Genomic DNA, 18017 nt, shown 5'->3' with positions numbered 1-18017 from the left:
TGCGTGAGAAGCAGCAAGAATGTTTAGCGGTCCAGAGAGGCTCAAAAGAAGCGCACACAACCAGCCCACAGACATGAAAAAAAAAAAAAAGACTCATCTGATCACATGAAAGCAAACACAATGCAGTTATCTCTTACATCATATCTTCCAGTGACATATATATATTTATATATCAGCACGGGGATTTGAAAGAGAATCTCAATACACACGCTCAACTACAAGCAATAGCAGCAATAATAAAAAGTTGCTCTGGGGAGAGCATCTGCCTACACACACACACACACACACACACACACACACACACACACACACACACACACACACAAACACACACACACAAATAGGCCCCTTCCTGCCTCATCCGAAACCACTCGGAGCCCATTTTCTCATTACCAAGGTGTTCCTGCCCTCTCGGTCACACAGGAAACAATGGCTGGCTCCAACAGCTCCTCGTTCATGTTTGCTTATGTGTGTTGGTATCTACGCTGGAGAGTGTTTGCATGTATTTATGTGTGCATGTTTGTGTGTGTGTGTGTATAAGTGCCCCCATAAGGTCAGCAGCCCCTAAACAAATTTAAGAGAGTGACTCACAATGGTGTCTCATCTCTGCCCATCAGCGCTGACAGGATGTCATGCTAATGCAGCAGGCATGCAGCCCACAGTGGCCTGTAGCCATTCAGGACCACGCAGAGACATATGGCCTTATTATTGCTTTTGTCTCGTGGGGAATGAGAGGATGGAATAGTAAGAATTAAGTGTGCGCAGCTAGTGTATGTGTGTTTGTTTGGCTCTCTCAAGACCCTGGAGTCACCATCAAGATCCAGCGATCCAAATGCTTTACTCGGTGGAATGGAGAAAAATGGAATGGCTGGTTAGTGAACACACATTCCTACAGAGCACTCTCGACACACGCACAAGCACACACTCGCACCGCACAGTAGCATCCCAGGTGTGTGCCTGAGGGATGATTGAGAGCTAACCGTGTGTCTGGTGGCGTCCATTGGGGACTGAAATATTCATGGCTGTAGTCTTATTGTTATCTCAGTGCTGTTGGTGGCTGAATCCTAAACGGCATGCATAAGTGCTCCTGATATTAAACACAGAAAAAAGACCAAAATTTGCAGTAATACATAAACTTCAACCTGGATATTCATGCAGTTGTCACAAGTAGAAGTTGTATAATAGTTCCCTGTCTCCAAACATTCATCAAATTTAATGTGACAATGCAGACAAAAATAATCAAAATATTTAGTAGGATGAAAAACAACAACAACAAGAAGCAAGATGCAGACTAAGGTATGGTATTTATAATGGAGGATGACATCCGTAGGTCTAAAATTTTATAAAACTCCAAACCCCCTCCCAAAAAATCCAGACATCCCCAGGCATTCAATTAGCTGTGGAATCTCTGATCAATGTGAACAGTAAAAGCATGCCCTATGAAGTTAAATGAGGATTAATTATTGAATACTAATGCTCCTTCTTGCTCTGTAATGTGCCAACAAAGCAAAACAAGCCGGTTCAGAGGAAGAGGAAAAGAGGGATGTTTTCATTTAAAGATGGCTGTGGGTCAAGATAGAGATAAGAGAAGATCTTGTTATTAATCTGAGAGCTAAATTAACGTCTATCTTCAGTTTGTGTTAAAGCTTTTATTGACTGCTTAGATAGATTTGGGCTCACCCTGGGGATCGTATCTGTATTGTTAATGTCTACGCGAATGTGTGTATAGATTTATGTGATTCGCTTACTGAAACCAAACAAAAATGTTCTCATCTTCTTTTAGTAATCCATTCATTTAGCTCAAACTTGAGTTAAAAAATATGTTGTGTAATTTTGAGACCTATAAATTATCTCACTGGTTGCCTTTTATTTTGCCTTTTTTTTCACAGTATGAGAAGCAGTGGTCGAAAGATGCTACAATAGGTTTTTTTGCTGTTTCAAAGACTGTACTTCTTTTACTTTTACTCTGGCCAATAGCAACCACCAACAACACAGGGTAAAAAATGATCGGCACCACGTGAGTCCAGATCAACATCAAAAGTTAATCGCTTCTAATCTGGGTCATCCCACACCTCTGGCTAATTTTTCATTTCATACATTTTTGAGTAATTGTGCAAATAAACAAATGAACAAATAACAAACCGAACCAACCGCATAATCTTCTTGGCATAGGTTGTGAGAAGGAAAATAAGCATTCACTGAGGAGGTAAAGTGAAATTGTCTGCAGGCTGCTGTAGAAAGCAAGAAAGAACTGAAATAATCCAAGTTTGAGCTAGAAAACCTGGATCTCAATGCTGACAGAGTAAAACACCAGGTCCAGTTATGTTCGAGGTTCCATCTTGTTTAATCTTAAGAAATGGGCCTGATGGGTTCATTCCACTGGTGGGCATTTATCCGTATCCTAAGAGACTTGGCCAAGGACCATTCTTTGACGGGTTTGGGTTTGAATTTTGAAAATCTCTATAACTAAAAGAAAACCCCCCACAGTAATGTATAGCACATGTACCAGGGATGTTTTCCTGTTTACCGGGGTCTCACCAGAAATCATGTTGTACGTTCATTTGTTCACCTGTCCCAAATCAAGTAGTGTCTCAATACATGACTGTAAAGTGTGAGATGGTAACGTCATCACAGGTTGCTGTTTGTTGTTGGGCAGTGTTTTTGATAAGAATCACAACACATTAGTATAAATATGTGTAAACTGTCACCATGTGGCTTTTTGTGACTGTCTCAGTATGGACTTTGTAACATATAGACCTAAGCAGTTACATTATTTCTAAACCAAACAAAGTACTTTTGAAAGTACAGTATTGGGAATCACAAGTGTGAAGTAGAAAAGATTGTCAAAGACAGATATGCAGGGCAGGTCTAAATCCAGCAATCTCTTGGATGAAAATGAGCATTTGTGACAAAGTAAACAGTAGCAAGACATGGAGAGTGGAGGTCAACACATATAGAGACGAAGATCTCTTTGTGCCGATTAATTAAAACTTGAGATCAGGTTGGAATTAACACACGGTTCAATCTATGTCTGATTTTGTGAAAGTTAAAAAAAAAAAATCGACACTGCTCTACAATGCCTTTCACTACAGCCCCGACCCATGGCAGCTCTGCTGAGGCCAGTTCCATCTGTTAAACTAACGAGAACAGTTAGGGTGGTGTTGTTTTACTCAAACATTGTCCGTCTTAATTGGGAGAAATTGTATTTAACGACACCAGCCTCTCTAGCCTGCTGATACCATCCAGCGAGTATTGACTCACTTCAAGATTTCTTTGGGGTGACCGGTGTTGGAGCCCTTTTTGTCAGGTGTCCCAAGGCAGCTCGACTTCAGCAGGGTGTGTGGCCCTCTATCCAACATCATGGTGGAGGTTGCTGTGGCAATGACAGCCACTGCGTCACGTACCCTGGCCTCGATGTTGTAGTCCCATTCATCATATGACACAGAGATAAGCCCTGGGAGAGAGGGAGAGAGAGAAATTAGGTGAGAGAAAGGGAAAATAGGAAGGAAAAGAGAGGAGAGAGACAGAACAGTATGAGAAAAAAATGTCCAGAGGTGAAAAAGGTGATAGAAAAATGAAAGCATTTCAGAAGCTAAATTAAGAGTGCAATTAATCCTACTATACATTAAACCTACAATACTCGCTCTATGGGAAATGTCCCTATTCACTTTCGAAATGTTCCTAAAGGTTAAATCTTTGTAAAAAAAAATAGCTGAATGAGAGCATCAGTCTTAACTTTGGTCCCCCCTTTTATTTCACTTGACTTTTCAAGCATGAGAAATTACTGCCTATCCCATGTCAGCATCCATTTCTTACATGCAACTGCATTTCAGGTCATTTTCCACGGCTGGTTTGGATTAAGTTGAGGAAGGTAAATCTGCATTTCAGCCAGCATCTCTGTTTCTTTCAGCCTCAAAAAACACCAAATTGTTGGTGTTGTTTTTTTGCTGCTCAATCAAGTGGATCAAATAGGAGTAAAATATTCTGCAGTTTTGATAAACAGCTTCAAACAAGCTTAGTGACTGGATGGGTTCACAAATAAGCCACTGATAAATGAGCTGATGTCCAGGAGTAATATCTTATATATTCTGTTTATCGTGGATTTTAGTGAAATCAGGACTAAAACTAAATTTAGATTAGATAGTCAAGACAAAAAACAAACAAGAAAACTGTGATGCTTGGAAGGCCATATATATCAATCAATCAATCAATCAAACTTTATTTATATAGCCCTTTACAATAGCCAACTGGTACTCAAAGTGCTTTACAACAGGATAAAAACAACAATACATAAAACAAAACATAAAACACGATTAGGAAATGGTAAAAGTGCTATACACATATGTAACATTTGAAAGAGTTCCTGGATTAAAATTGCTTCGTAAAATTGTCAGACATGAAAAAGTTAATTACTAGACAAACATATAAACCAATCTAGTTGAGGATAACAGAAATGAGTATACAGCCTACCAGAGGCTGCCAGTGTACTGCAAATCCACTAAGAGCACATTTGCATATGCAAACAGGCCCATCTGTTCCTCATGCCCGTACCTGAGACCTTACTTACTATGGAGCAATACTATCTAGTATAATTTATCTTTTGTTAAAGTCAAGTTTCTGATTCATCCTAGGCCCTCTAAGCATAAAATAAGGATCAATTAGTGGGATACTGATTACATTTCTGCCATTCCTCACTGAAGTTCTACTGCATTATACTGCATTGTTAGGTTTAAATGACATGTTACTGATATAAATGAATGATAGATGGTGTACCTATAGGGAAGACAGTGGGAACATGGTCTGCATCACCAGCCACCAGCGAGGGCACGATCCAAGTGTAGCCGTAACCCGTGAGGCCCACAGAATGGGCCACCTCAAAAATGGTGGTTGCCTCCTCCTTCGTGCAGTAGAGAAGAATGACGGGACTCTGCAGTTTCTTCATCTGGTTCTGGATCTTGGAGTCTCCATCATCCACTGACATGTCCAGCAGGAGAACTTCTTCTAGCTCCCAGCCCACAAAGCTGTTCTCAATGGTGCTGCGGATCTGGTTTGAGAAAAAGAAGAGAAGGCTTGAAAAAGTGTAGGCTGCTCACATTCAGTGGAGCTGCGAAGGAGAGATACTGGAAAAAAACTGACTGAGATGTCTCCTTCTCCTCCTCCTGCGGCTCCCAGATTTGCCAGTTTGTCTTTACACATCTCCTGAGAGTTGGAAGCAGTGGTCGAGTTTATTTTTTTAACACAGCAAGAGTGAGATTTGATAATTACTAATCTTGAGGCTATTTCCACACAGCATTGTAAACCAATAGCACAGAGCTACACACAGATAAATGAGCAGCAAGACAAAGAGTCTCCACATTTATTTTTGTGAATCTCCTACTTTTACATGGCATTTAGATGACAAAAAAAAGACTGTTCCTTGAATACATCAAAACAAAAAGGAGTTGTGCAAGTCCAATGATAAGCAACAAAATGCTCAAAGTTTGGTTGTCCATTACCACATCATTTTCTGTTCTGTTGAATAAGTAAAGGACAAAGGGATGGGGGGAATCAGGATTCTAGTAATGCGTCTCCACACAGACACGAACAGGTTTAAGCTTTATTTGCAGGTGTCAGTGGGGCTTTGTTTGTGTTCAAAAATACCCTCGCTTGGAGAAAGTTTGGAACCCCCAAACTTTCTGCTGTCGTGGATCCTTAAGTGAGTAGAACATGAACTGATCTCCAGGCGTGACGTCACAGATTACACTTTCCTTTCAATTGCTTAGGATCGTGTGCAGTTTTGTTAAAAAGGAAAAAAAAAAAAAAAAGATACACCATGCAAAGATTTCAGATAAATGGTCTCGGATAAAATTTGATTAGGCTGATTTACAGCCATCGTCAAGAAAGACCAGGTTAAAAGCAAGCATTAGGTGCTCTGAAGGGTGCTTGAAGTAGGTGCTCTAATGGTGTCTGACGGCAAATGACTTTCATGAAGAGTTGGAGTGGTGGTGCACTGCTCTGCTGCATGAACGTGAGCTTCATCGAAGCCATTGAAAGGAAACCTTTCCAACATTCTCACAACAGATTTCCACATCAGTGGAGTCACTGTTCATTACTATGCAATGAACAGAGGTATGTATAGAGAGCTTTGGGTTTGTCGTGCAGCAAACGGGACATTTCACCGTAAGATGGAAGAATAGATTCAATTAACTGCATGAAGAGTCAGGAGGCAAAAATCTAACTGTAATTAAGTTGAGAATGAAGATGGCAAATGATCCTCAACACACCTCAAAATCCTCAATGCACCACCATAACAAAAAGTGTTCAGAAGCTGTGACACTGGTTGTTGCAACGTTCTGACCATGCAGGGTTTTCTTTTAGTTTTGTATGTTATTAAAAATCTTGTTCAAAATGTTGGAGAAATGTATCATCTTTAACCTGATACCTTTTGGAGATCAATTCATCTTTTACTTTGGTAGCTTGTCACAGTTACAGAAATTTTGACCCAACTTTTGCCTGACCCTGTATTAGTCAGTTGATATAAAGGAAATCTGACGACTGTGAAAAGCTCCTCAAAGGAGTACGGCCACTCAGTATCTTCTTCCACATTAATTTTTCTTTTTTTTAAAAACTGGATTGTTTCTTTAACTTTGTTCAAAGCAAAGATACAGTCACTTCGGCAATATTATCATGAAATATGATTAGCTGACTTTCAATAACTTTCTCCCTCTGAGATGTGTCTGATGTTCAAAGTTATTCAGGATCTCATCCACTTTTCTCTGCCCTGGAGATAAGCAGGCTGACGCCTCAGTGCGTGGCTGGATTCATAAGGACATGTTCGGCCAATCTCCTTTACCTTCTCCTTTAAAGCAGTCAGAAAATGAAATGGAACAAACTGTCCACTGACATCAGACTCTGACAAACCTTATCATTTTTAAACGCTTGAAATCATGGCTTAAAATGAGGCATCTTTATTCTCAGAAAGAGTGTTTATAATTACATCTGAAGAATATGTAACCAACTAGTTAGTGAGAGCAGCTTCATTTGAGTTGTAAAAATAGCATCATGGAATGTAAGAAACAGGACGTATTCTAATCCTAATCATGATGCTCTAATGATGCTCTTAACCAAGAAGTTCTGATTTTCAGTCCTAACCAAGTGAAGTTATTAGCTAAACGCACCCAGTGTGTGATAAAGTTTAGTTGTAAGGTGTTTGGTTTACATGTAACCACGGCAACATGTGTGAGAATTGCTTTTACTGAACCCATCCAGGAAGTGTTTTACTAAAGTGTTGTCAGAGCCAAAAAAACCTGTTTCTGCTGTAGGTGGCGGTGCTTTCCAGGACACCATAATGGGTCGCATTAAAGGATATGAACAAACAACTTATACAACCCTTTAACTGGAGGATTTCTTGCACCTGCACTTAACATAAAATGAAATAAACTGCAAAGTAAAATATATAAGACATAAATCTTATCAAAGGAGCTGCATAGTGCCAAACCTCTGACAATGGTCTTCAATTTAATTAAAACAAGTGGAACTCATGGGATCATCCATCATTTAAATCTATGGTTGAATGAGTAGATAGCTGTTAGCTTTATATGTAATATTGTTGCTACTTGTGGAGTCAGTTCATATGATAGGACTATGTATGTCATTGCGAATAGCATTCCTCCTCACATTTTTGGCCTTAATGCTCTTCAAACAGGTATGTTAAGTAAGATGTAGCTGGCACAATGTACATACAAAACACTACACCTTGTGATACAATATGTGCATTAAACTTATGTCTTCATCAAAATGTCTTTGTGTTTATTTACCTTGTTGACAAAGTCCTCGTAACCGGGATAGTAAGTGGTGACTATAGAAAAGATGTACCAGTCATACTCCTCCATAATGTTCAACATGACAGAGGCCTGCTGCTCGATGGATGGGCCGAACTGGAAGAACATGGAGTGGTCATCCTGGAAACCAGAGACACAGAGCTAATCAGGAAACAGCGTCATGAGTCATTCGGTATGAGAAACAACTGGAAGGTAGGGCACAGATGATTTTGGAGTCTGTCCAGCTCCTGAAAACTTCAGGACCAAATATAGTGTTGTTTGTATCTCAGGTTTCTATTCCCTGTTTATGTATTCATAATCATTTACTTCCTGTTATGCCACAAAAAAACAAATAAATTAAGATTGAAACAGTCGGGGTGACATTTCACTTTCAGTCCCCAAAGGGAAATTTGTATAATCATTATAAATAAACAGACAAATGGAACAAATAGTCAAATTGTAAATATGTTTACTATTGAGGGGTGTATATACTGTAGTATGCTATGTAGAGCTCAATATGTAAAATCTGGAACAGTCTTCCAGAAGATGTGAGACAGGCCTCAACTCTGACAATGTTTAAATCCAGGCTGAAAACAGTTCTATTTAGCTGTGCATATGACACCTGAAAGTATTTTATCTACACTCTTCACTTTTAAATTAATTAATTAATTATTATTTTTTATGTTTTTTGGAATGATTTAATTTGCCTTCTTGTGATTTTATGTAGCTGTAAAGCACTTTGAACTGCCTTGTGTACGAATTGTGCTCTACAAATAAACTTGCCTTGCCTTATTGTCGGGCATTAAATTTGCAGACGTAAATCTTTGTCAAAACATTTTTCTTCAAAGTAAAGGGAAGAGGAGTTTACGGAGGCAACTCCCCTGTTGCTTCAGGAGCTTGTTTGTTGCACTAAGATGGTCAAGGGCAGGTCAGTCAGTCATGTAAAACAGCTAAGCAAGTCATGGGGACCTAAAAGTCCAGACGGATTATTTACAACCGAAAAAACTGAAGGCGACATGGTGGTGGGGCTTTAATGAGAGCACCGTCATGTCAGTGGTCTTCAGTTTTGCTCAGAATAGAGACATACTATTCAGAGCAGGCTGAGTTGATTGGAGGTGTTGAGTCATGCTTAAACACTGCCAACAGCTCAAACGTATAATTTGCAACAGTAGTCAGTTAGAATTTGTAAAGAGAAAAGATGCAATTATCAGGGAAAACTGACAACTGAAATGCTATTTACTGAATGCTTCACTGTGGTTATGTTCGAAAGAACAAAAAAAAAAACACACTTCTCTCACAACTTTGTGGGAAAGTACTGCATGGCTGGATTTTCTGTTTATGTCTGTTATTTCCTTTCTGCTCTGCATTTGTGTGGCTAATCCCAGTCTAAGAGGGATCAATACATTCTCAGACTAAGCACAGTTATGATTCATTCCTTAATTTCCGTGTCTGCCTCATCCTATTTAGAGTTGCTGCGGGGTGCCCGATAGCTATCGGACAGGCTACTAATCAACCTTAGAGTCAACCAAAGACAAACAACCACGCATGCTAAAACTTACTCCCGTGGTTAGTTTAAATTTATAACATGAATGTTATTGGACTATGGGGGGAAGTTGGAGTACCCAGATAACCCAATCATGCCCCAGCCAAGCTTCAAACCAGTAATCTTATGCAACACTGCTAACCTCCACACCATTGTGCAGACATCAGCCTGGACTAACCATTGAACGATTGAATAAAATAATCCTTCATAGGTTTTTTTTCATTTCTATAAATTCAAATTGAATCCTTAAATTTCTGAATTACAATTCATGAATTCATTTTCATTTAAAAATATGATCTCTTATGAATAAACATGACTGGCGTCCTGTCTAGGGTGTACCCCGCCTCTCGCCCAATGACCGCTGGGACAGGCTCCAGCCCCCCCCTACGACCCGACCAACGGATTCAGCGGGTATAGAAAATGGATGGATGGATGAATAAACATTTGATATATTGAATAATTTCTTTCATGATTTGATAATCTTTCCATTCAAAACTTAAATAAAACTTAGATTAAACTGTAGGAACAATCCAAGACTCGATATGCCACGGCAGTACCATTGAAGTTCAAATTACTCACTGACTGTCTGTTGCATGTGCACCTATGGAACACCTAAATGTATATATCCATGTGTGTGATTAGTCAGACGTGTGAGTCATGCTGTAGTGTGTGTGCGCAGGCTGAGCCCTGATGCACTACTCAAACTGACAGAATGCACACTCCACTCTGTTTAGGAAGGTAATGACGGTTTTCTCACACATGATCGACAGCCTATGCAACACTAACCTCGAAGCCCGTGTCTCCATTAAAACCCACAATTGGTTGAGCCTTTCAGCTTCAACAAAGCGGGTTTAAATGAACTGTGAGGATGAGAGTTACATGTAATTTACCCTGACATTATTATTCCATCTGGCTTTAACCACGTTCCCAATCTGTACTTCCACCTGTCAACCTCACTGAAATGTCTATCATGCTTTCAGAGGATGAGGCTAGTTATATCGTTTACTTTCTTATTAGCGGAAGCTAATAATGGGATGTATCCTTCATTTTTAAAACTGCGATCAGATTTTCTAGTTTTGGGGTTTCCCATGTTTAGATTATTTTCCCTTATGTAATGATAGTATATGAGTCATCTTCCCTCAACAAAAACTTCTAATCATCTTTATTTACTTTCTTTAACTTTTTTTTCCTTTTTTTCCTTTTTTTTGATGCTCTGGATCATACTTTTTAAATTCCTCTCACTTACACAGTATCCCTTTGCCCTTCAACGTCCTGTCCTCATGTTCCGTCTCGGCATTCTTATTCTTCATTCATCATTTCTTTCTAAGGGAGGGGGGGATTCTGGTGCAATCACTTGTGAAACAAAACTTGCCATTCGGACAAAGCACGAGGGCTCTACTTCCTTCGTTCGTCCCAACTAAAATTACAGCTAATCATCATCTCATTTTACTTTCTCTTTCATGTCCCAATCTCCCAAATTCAAATGCTGTCTTTCACACACCCACATGGCAAAGGTAGGAGCTTTTTCTCCTCTTCCTCTCGACTCCCCCAGCCTCGCCATGTCGTTTCCTTTCCATTTCCCATTTCCCATTTTTACATAACGGCCTGTGGCTCCACTAGTTTATATCACAAAGGTGTGAAGTGATCGCTGTTGTACAGTTTGTGTTTGGCTTTACCGAAGCTGCTTGCTTTTCTGCGTGTTGCTTTGAATTACATTCTACTCCATCAAGAGCCCAAGAAAAAGGCTTGTCACATAATTTTCAGGTTCTCTTTTGTGTCTCTTTCTCCATCACTTTAAAGTAAGATGTGATGAAAATGACAGCAGCCAGGACAGACATGGACATGTCTCAAGTGGTCGTCTTTTCTATGGGTGACACAGAGCACCATCTAATGGGGGGCAGTGTGGAAAGAAGCCAGAGTTGTCTTGGCAGGTGTCAAATCAGAGCACTAGCTCCATGAAACTTCATTAGCATCAAAATAAAGAGGTGAAAGCCATTAGGCGCATTGCATGCAAAACAGCTAATAAAAGGAAAAGAGAGGCGAATCAGAACCAAAGCAGTCATCATTGGTTTCATTATACCGCTCACTTTCTGATCTTTTATCACTATGCATATATGAACTATACAAGCTGTGTAAGAGGTTAAAAAAACATTTGAATGAATGTTTTTTCAAAATTTGTTTTATATCCATTTCATTTCTAATTTTTCCTTCTGCATGATGCTCCTTTATATTATGTGGTGGAGTGCCTACTGTCAAGGAGCTTAATAAGGAAAATTGTAAAGTTTTGTTAATATTTCACTCTAACATAACCCTGTATGCTTGGGTTAACTCAGCTGATACGTTCTGTTTGTGCTTTCAAACTGTACGTATCAGAGAAACCCCTCAAAGATTAGCTCTGTGTTGGGAAATCTAATCAAGAAGCACTACGAGGCCGTTAATGTTGCCATAAACTCTGACGTCACTCAGAGGCAGCTTCCACAGTGGGGAGTTGATGTTGGTAGTTGTTTCAATGACTCAAAGACTAATCTAATTAGTTAATGATGCTTAAAGACCAGGCTGCTGAGTGTGATTGCATCAGTCGGCATCAGACATGAGTAGCATACTTGCCTGTATGTGACAGGCACTGACAGTATGATCCTTTGTAATCTGCTACGCAAATCCTGAACCTCACGATATTAAGTGGTAGTAAGGGTTCTCCAGAAAAGCGGAAACAACACCAGAAATTGCTATTTTTTCCAAGGATGTCTGATACAATGTGAACGTTTTAGGGACTTAAGATGTTTAGATTTACATGATGATTTGAGCTGAATTAAATCAGACAAATAGCTTGGAAAATTGTGTGCGAATGTGTCCTGCTGGACTGGTGGACAGGCATGCACATTCCACAAAGAGTTGTAGAAGAAATCACACACACACACACACACACACACACACACACCTTGTAAACTGATCACAAAGGTTTAAAAAAAGTCAAATTCCACAGATGTACATCAAAAGCCCTTTTTTTGTATCTTTGGCAAGTCAGGACCAATTAATGCATTGTTTTCATGTTTCTTCTTTATACCACTGATCACACACCCTCTTTACATCTTCTCACTGTTTCTTTCTCACCCAGAGACACATTAAATGTTGCTTTTATGTTTCGGCTTGAGTGCAGAAATTGAAAAAAAAAATAGTCTAGGTGTTGTTGCACAAAATCCTGCAACATATTTGTGAAATAGCTTCCATCCTCTTCAAAAAAAAAAAAGCTGGTTGTCGAGGGAAACACTTGAGGGCCATTATCCAACCTTTGTGCAGATAAGGCACTAGAGCTTGCTAAGTAAAACAAACCTCTGTGTGTCATTCTGCTCCCTAGGGTGCTGTACTGCTGCCTAAAGTGTGAGTCTGACCTGCCTGCAGTTACAAGGGTGACGCCGCACTCTCACTGAACTCACTGGAGATCCAGTGGATGGCAGAAATAACCACGTTAATGCACACACTCATCTGTGTAAATAATTTCAAAGTTGTTGCTGTTTTTTTTCCCACAGATGATCCCCATAGTGCTGACGTCTCTGCCTCTCAGCATTATACATTTTAAATGAGATGAGTGCCAGTGAAGCGTCAGGGGTTGCTGCATGATTTAAACCCATCAACACAGTGAGATTTTGCTCAGATTGTCACCGACACCTCTCAGGACACGTGGTGGGAGCTGAGTCTGCCTCTGCAGCCACAGCTGCTGCGGCGGCGGCGGCGGCGGCTGTGAGCAGCAGCACTGTGCGAGAGCTGAGCGGAGCCATCCTCAAGCGGGGAGGACTGAAAGGATTTGGCAACACATCTCCATGTCATGCCAACGAAAGCCTGTCTCCAATTAGATTTGCAGAGGAAGAGCGACATATCAGCCCACAGCTCAACAAGCCCTGGTGGAAGAGGATTGGAGGGTGGAGTGAAAGAGGGGTGGCTGTTAAAGCTGAGACAGACTGGAGTCGCGCTTGAGAAAACAGGCAAACCCTCAGAGCTCGCGGAGACAGGGGCTCACAAACACACACATAAAAAACACACATACAAGTGGCAGTACACACATCGTTCCCTCCAACACTCAGCTTTTTCCACTTCATCACACTCGTCTTTCACCACCTTTCATCTTCCTCCCTCTCCATCTCTCCTCCTCATAGTCTGAGCGCCGCTGCTGCCGTCAATCCTCCTCTGCATGAGCTCAACCTGCTTCATCATCACATTTCTAATCAAGCACACACAGTGTGTTAATTAATCCCGCATTCACATGTTTCACCGTCAATTTTTAAACATCTTTTTCTCCGACTACATTCAGTCTTGAAGATTCTACGATGTCCTCATTGAATTACTCTTGCTATTTTTGTCGAGTAAATAATTTCAGCTCTGAAATAGGTTTCACTCCCACAGTAGCCAGCGGAGCGAGGATGATGGTACTGCTTTTTACACAGACCCATAATTCAGATACGAGACTGCATTTCAGAACATAAAATATGAAACGTAAAACCTACAAAGACTAAATAAAAAGAGCAATTATTCATTCATGATCATTTCAGATGGAATAATTGAATACAAGGACTTGCAATAAAAATCTTATTAAGTGCGTTTATTAAGTGCTGCTGGTGTGCAGAACTAACTTTTTAATTAACTACCATTATGTGTGCAATTACATGTGAGCAAAGATAATAGATTCATTTAACCCAGGGATGAAAATGTTTAGTAAGAGGTTTCCTTCTTGCAGTCTAGCTGTTGCTGATGTTCTTTCATTTGTCTTTCATTACTGGAGCTTGAATTATTCCAATACATTCATTTTAACAAGGCGTTACTTATTTAGGCAGCGTTTTGGTTACACAACATAATGTGATGATCCAACTTGCACAGAATCTGTCTTTAATGTGCTGGGACTCTAACCTTTAAGAATGGGTTCCGAGGCCCACACTGTCGGCCTACACTCGAACCAGGTCTCAATCCTTTTCTAAGGATCGAGGTAATCTGCCCAATACCACTGAGTTCATCCACTCAGTCCATAAACATGAACTGTGAGCAGAAATGGAGCCAGCGCAGTCTCACCAGAAAAAAAATCCACTATTGTAAGCTGTGAAATGGTAACATATAGCGTCCACCTGACATGAACGGAATCGCAACCCACGATGACCAAAAAAACGTAAGCTGTGTCACCCGAATCGTTGCTTTGGTTGTGTGAAGTGTACCACTGCACAGGGCCCGGTTTGTGGGGCCTCACAGTTGGTCAACGTCTGGACAAGAACGCACCACACATTCTTGCAAGGAGAGGATATTTAAGAAGCTTTTTTTCCAAAGGGTGAAACTGCAGCTTCAGGCACTTTGTTTATTCAAAAAAATCTGAGAGAATCTTCTCCAACTGTGAGATTGCACTCAAGATCTGCAATTGTACCGTGAAGGTGAAACACACTGAAATATTTGGGCACCTCCATGTCACAGGACAGACAAAGTCTCATCTTTCTATAAAAAGAACATTGCAAACTTAAGGAAGGCCTGGGATTCTGACCTTGGAGTAGTTTTCAGAGATGATCAGTGGAAGTCCATCTTAAATCTGATACATACATCATCTACATCTGCTAAACACAGCCTAATCCAACTGAAAGTCGTACACATGAGTTCACTTTACCAAGGCTAAGTTAGCAAAGATTTATCCAAACCTTGACCCATTATGCCCCCGATGTAGGGGTCAACCTGCAGATTTAATGCACATGTTCTGGCTATGTCCGAACCTTTCTACCTTTTGGACAAGTATTTTTAAAGCCCTCAATGAGATGTTTGGAACCCGATTTGTGCCCTCTTTGGTGTAACATCTGAGGAATCTCGAGCTGCCCTACCGACTAAAGTTTGTGTTGTCATAGCTTTCACTACACTCCTTGCGAGACGCCTGATCCTTTTCAAATGGAAGCAACACACACCTCCATCCTTTTCTCACTGGGTCAAAGATATCATGTACTTCTTAAAGTTAAAAAAAAACAAGTACACACTTAAAGGATCCTCCCAATCATTTCTCAAGGTATGGAGGCCCTTTCTTGATTATTATGACTCCTTACAAGAACCCCTTGATAATGAGTAGACTTGAACAAATACATGACCTTTTGCTTTGGTGGAATTTTCCCCCTTCTATTATTTCAGGTTTGTATGTATGTGTTTATTTATATTTTTTTCCTGGTTGTCATCTTTTATTTTTCTTGTTTCTAGTTTTCATTTGGTTGCTTAAGTAAATTAAGTGTGTTTGGGAACCTGTGGCCCTATGGTGAACTCAATTGGCCAATGTAACTGATGAACATTGTACCCTGTGTTTTGGAGATGACTCTGTAAATTGAAATAACATGTACATGTGCTGTATTCTTGTGTGGTAAAAATTTCCAGAAAATCAATAAAACATATTTACAAAAAAAAAAAAAAGAACATTGCATCCTATTCAAAATACAAGAATTTAGCCAAGTTTTGTCTCCAATACAGAAAAAAACTGAGACTTTCACTAAATACATTATGCAGAGTTGGACTAAGTGGTGTAGACGGTCTCTAGCAGTTTACACAACAAGGATAAAGTGAGTGTCCACACGGCTGAGTGTGATCCTGGCTGCATCTTCAGTTCTTTTAATAGTTAATCAAATTGCTCCAACAGTGATCCCAGCAATATTGTTTGCCTCTATCGTTGTTAAATATTTATAGCTCTGCCATTCACCAGTACAGGAGAATTATTTACAACCATCTTTTAAAAGTTATGGTCATAGTTCTTGGTGCTGACAGCCTTACGGTACAGAGCAGAGCGTAGACAATCGGCACTTTCTAGCCAACCTCGGGTTGTTGCACATTGCACAGCCTGCAGTTACTCTAGAGCTGCTTTGTGTAAGGCATGTGTGATGATCAGTTTAAAACATGATCCAAGTTATACACATATAATATAAGTAATAGTCTGTCATTCAGCATGTCAAAATAAAGTGGCAGCTGAGCTCTCTTGATTAATAGCAAAACCATGTCTGAGATTGGGCCTCACAGCACCCTTGCAACAGGTCTGGCTGTTAATATGTGTTTTTCTACCACAAACTATTTATTTTGTGACACCTGAATCTAAACATAACCGTGAGAATTTAACTCCTAAGCCTGTGTAGAATGAAATGAACATGACGATGTACCTAACGAAATTGGAGGAACAATGTGGTCATGTATAGGGAGACGTAGCAATATGTGAAATGTGAACAAGATGTAAACTCTGTCTGTGTAGGCAACAGAATCAGGGAAAATGAGGTTTTAGTATTTGCACAATTTTGGAGGCTATATTGTAAAATTATTGCAATCCTTTGCACTGCGGACCAACATTTCTGTGACACACATGAAATCAGGGTGAGGGAGCGGAGGTAGTGCATCTGGGTCACTAAATCTCTGTGTGATTCAGTTTCTCTCTATGAAGTACATTTATTTCTCTCCTTTTTTGTCTCCATCTCTTTCCTTCGCCAGCAGATTCCAGCAATTTGACCAACTTTTTAGCCAAAAAAGACACAACGAGGCAGCAACAGTAGCAAAAGAGCAGATGAAACTCCCATCCCAACATGCAGGACAGTGGGAAATATCTTCACATACTCTATAACGACAGAAAATGAGTAAGGTGTTTAGAGCCTGCTGTTTCGGGCTGCCCTTTCAGCTTCCAGGCAAAGGCTCTTATTGAAAATGTTCCTAACTCAGTGTCAAAAACTAAATTAGCTTGTTTAATCCTAACATTCAGCAACAGTTCATAAGTAAACTTGGTGCTAATGTTATTCTTAGAGGCTACAGTCGTATCATTCAGTCAGTCCAAACACAACATTTTGCATTTGTCCATTAGCATGACATTAAACATTTATTTTTTCATTTCAAGTCTGGTATTTTGAATTGTTTGTACTGTTGCTATATTGTTGGACTGTACACTGTACTATTGTTTCAAATCTACAAACTTGATGAAACACAGTCAGGTCTGAAAATATACAATCAAGACAGTGACACAAAACATTTCCATTATTTCAAAATTTAACATTAACATTGTTCTGAATATCAAGAAAACCACCTAAATTTGCATTCCCAGCCTTCTAAAATTAACACCAAAGCTCACAAGCAAGCCCCATATGGTAATAATATCAGTTCAACCTCCAGCGACAGATGATGGACTCTGCCCCTCCACATGTCCACCATATGGTGTAAAATACACTATATGGCGAAAATTAGCGATACTGATTAATATAAAAAAAGAAAAAGGTGAACATACTGTGGTGATATTTAAGCCATGTGACCTAACAGTCGCTAAAACTGGTCTAAGATTCATTCAAGGCTCTTAACAATGTCACATTTCAAGGAGCATCAAAATGTTTTTCAGATCTAAATCTTGAAAAGAAGCCAACATGAACTTTGACTTCTAAAGGTACTGAAACCTTTACTTACAACCAATTCAAAGAAGGTGCATAAAGATTTAAACCTTTAAATAACAGGGGATGGAAAAATAATTATATGTTGATTCTCTCAGTGGTGACTGAGGTCAACGTTCTCTCTTCCTTCCTCATAAATCATACTGTATGATGCAAATTGCTCCATGTCCTACAGGGTCTGCTGGTGACAGGCTCAAAACATTAGTTCCCCACAGAAAGCTGTTAACAAACAACATGTCTCTGCCTAAAGATACTGCCAATTTACTA

General features: G+C 39.9%; 1 protein-coding gene across 7 annotated transcripts in view; it reads right to left on the bottom strand.

Moving 5' to 3' along the window:
- grin2bb (glutamate receptor, ionotropic, N-methyl D-aspartate 2B, genome duplicate b) overlaps positions 1–18017 on the bottom strand; it is a 126610-nt gene that overhangs the window by 43620 nt on the left and 64973 nt on the right. For all 7 annotated transcript variants that reach the window (XM_075462723.1, XM_075462730.1, XM_075462731.1 and 4 more), the window contains exons 4-6: positions 7797–7940; positions 4774–5044; positions 3262–3454 (exon numbers count right to left, since the gene is read on the bottom strand). In XM_075462723.1, coding sequence (XP_075318838.1) covers positions 3262–3454; positions 4774–5044; positions 7797–7940 — 608 coding nt within the window. The remainder of the gene's footprint in view (positions 1–3261; positions 3455–4773; positions 5045–7796; positions 7941–18017) is intronic.

Source organism: Odontesthes bonariensis, chromosome 4 (assembly GCF_027942865.1).
Source record: "Odontesthes bonariensis isolate fOdoBon6 chromosome 4, fOdoBon6.hap1, whole genome shotgun sequence".
Taxonomy (NCBI): Eukaryota; Metazoa; Chordata; class Actinopteri; order Atheriniformes; family Atherinopsidae; genus Odontesthes; species Odontesthes bonariensis.
This window is presented reverse-complemented; position numbering and strand designations above follow the sequence as displayed.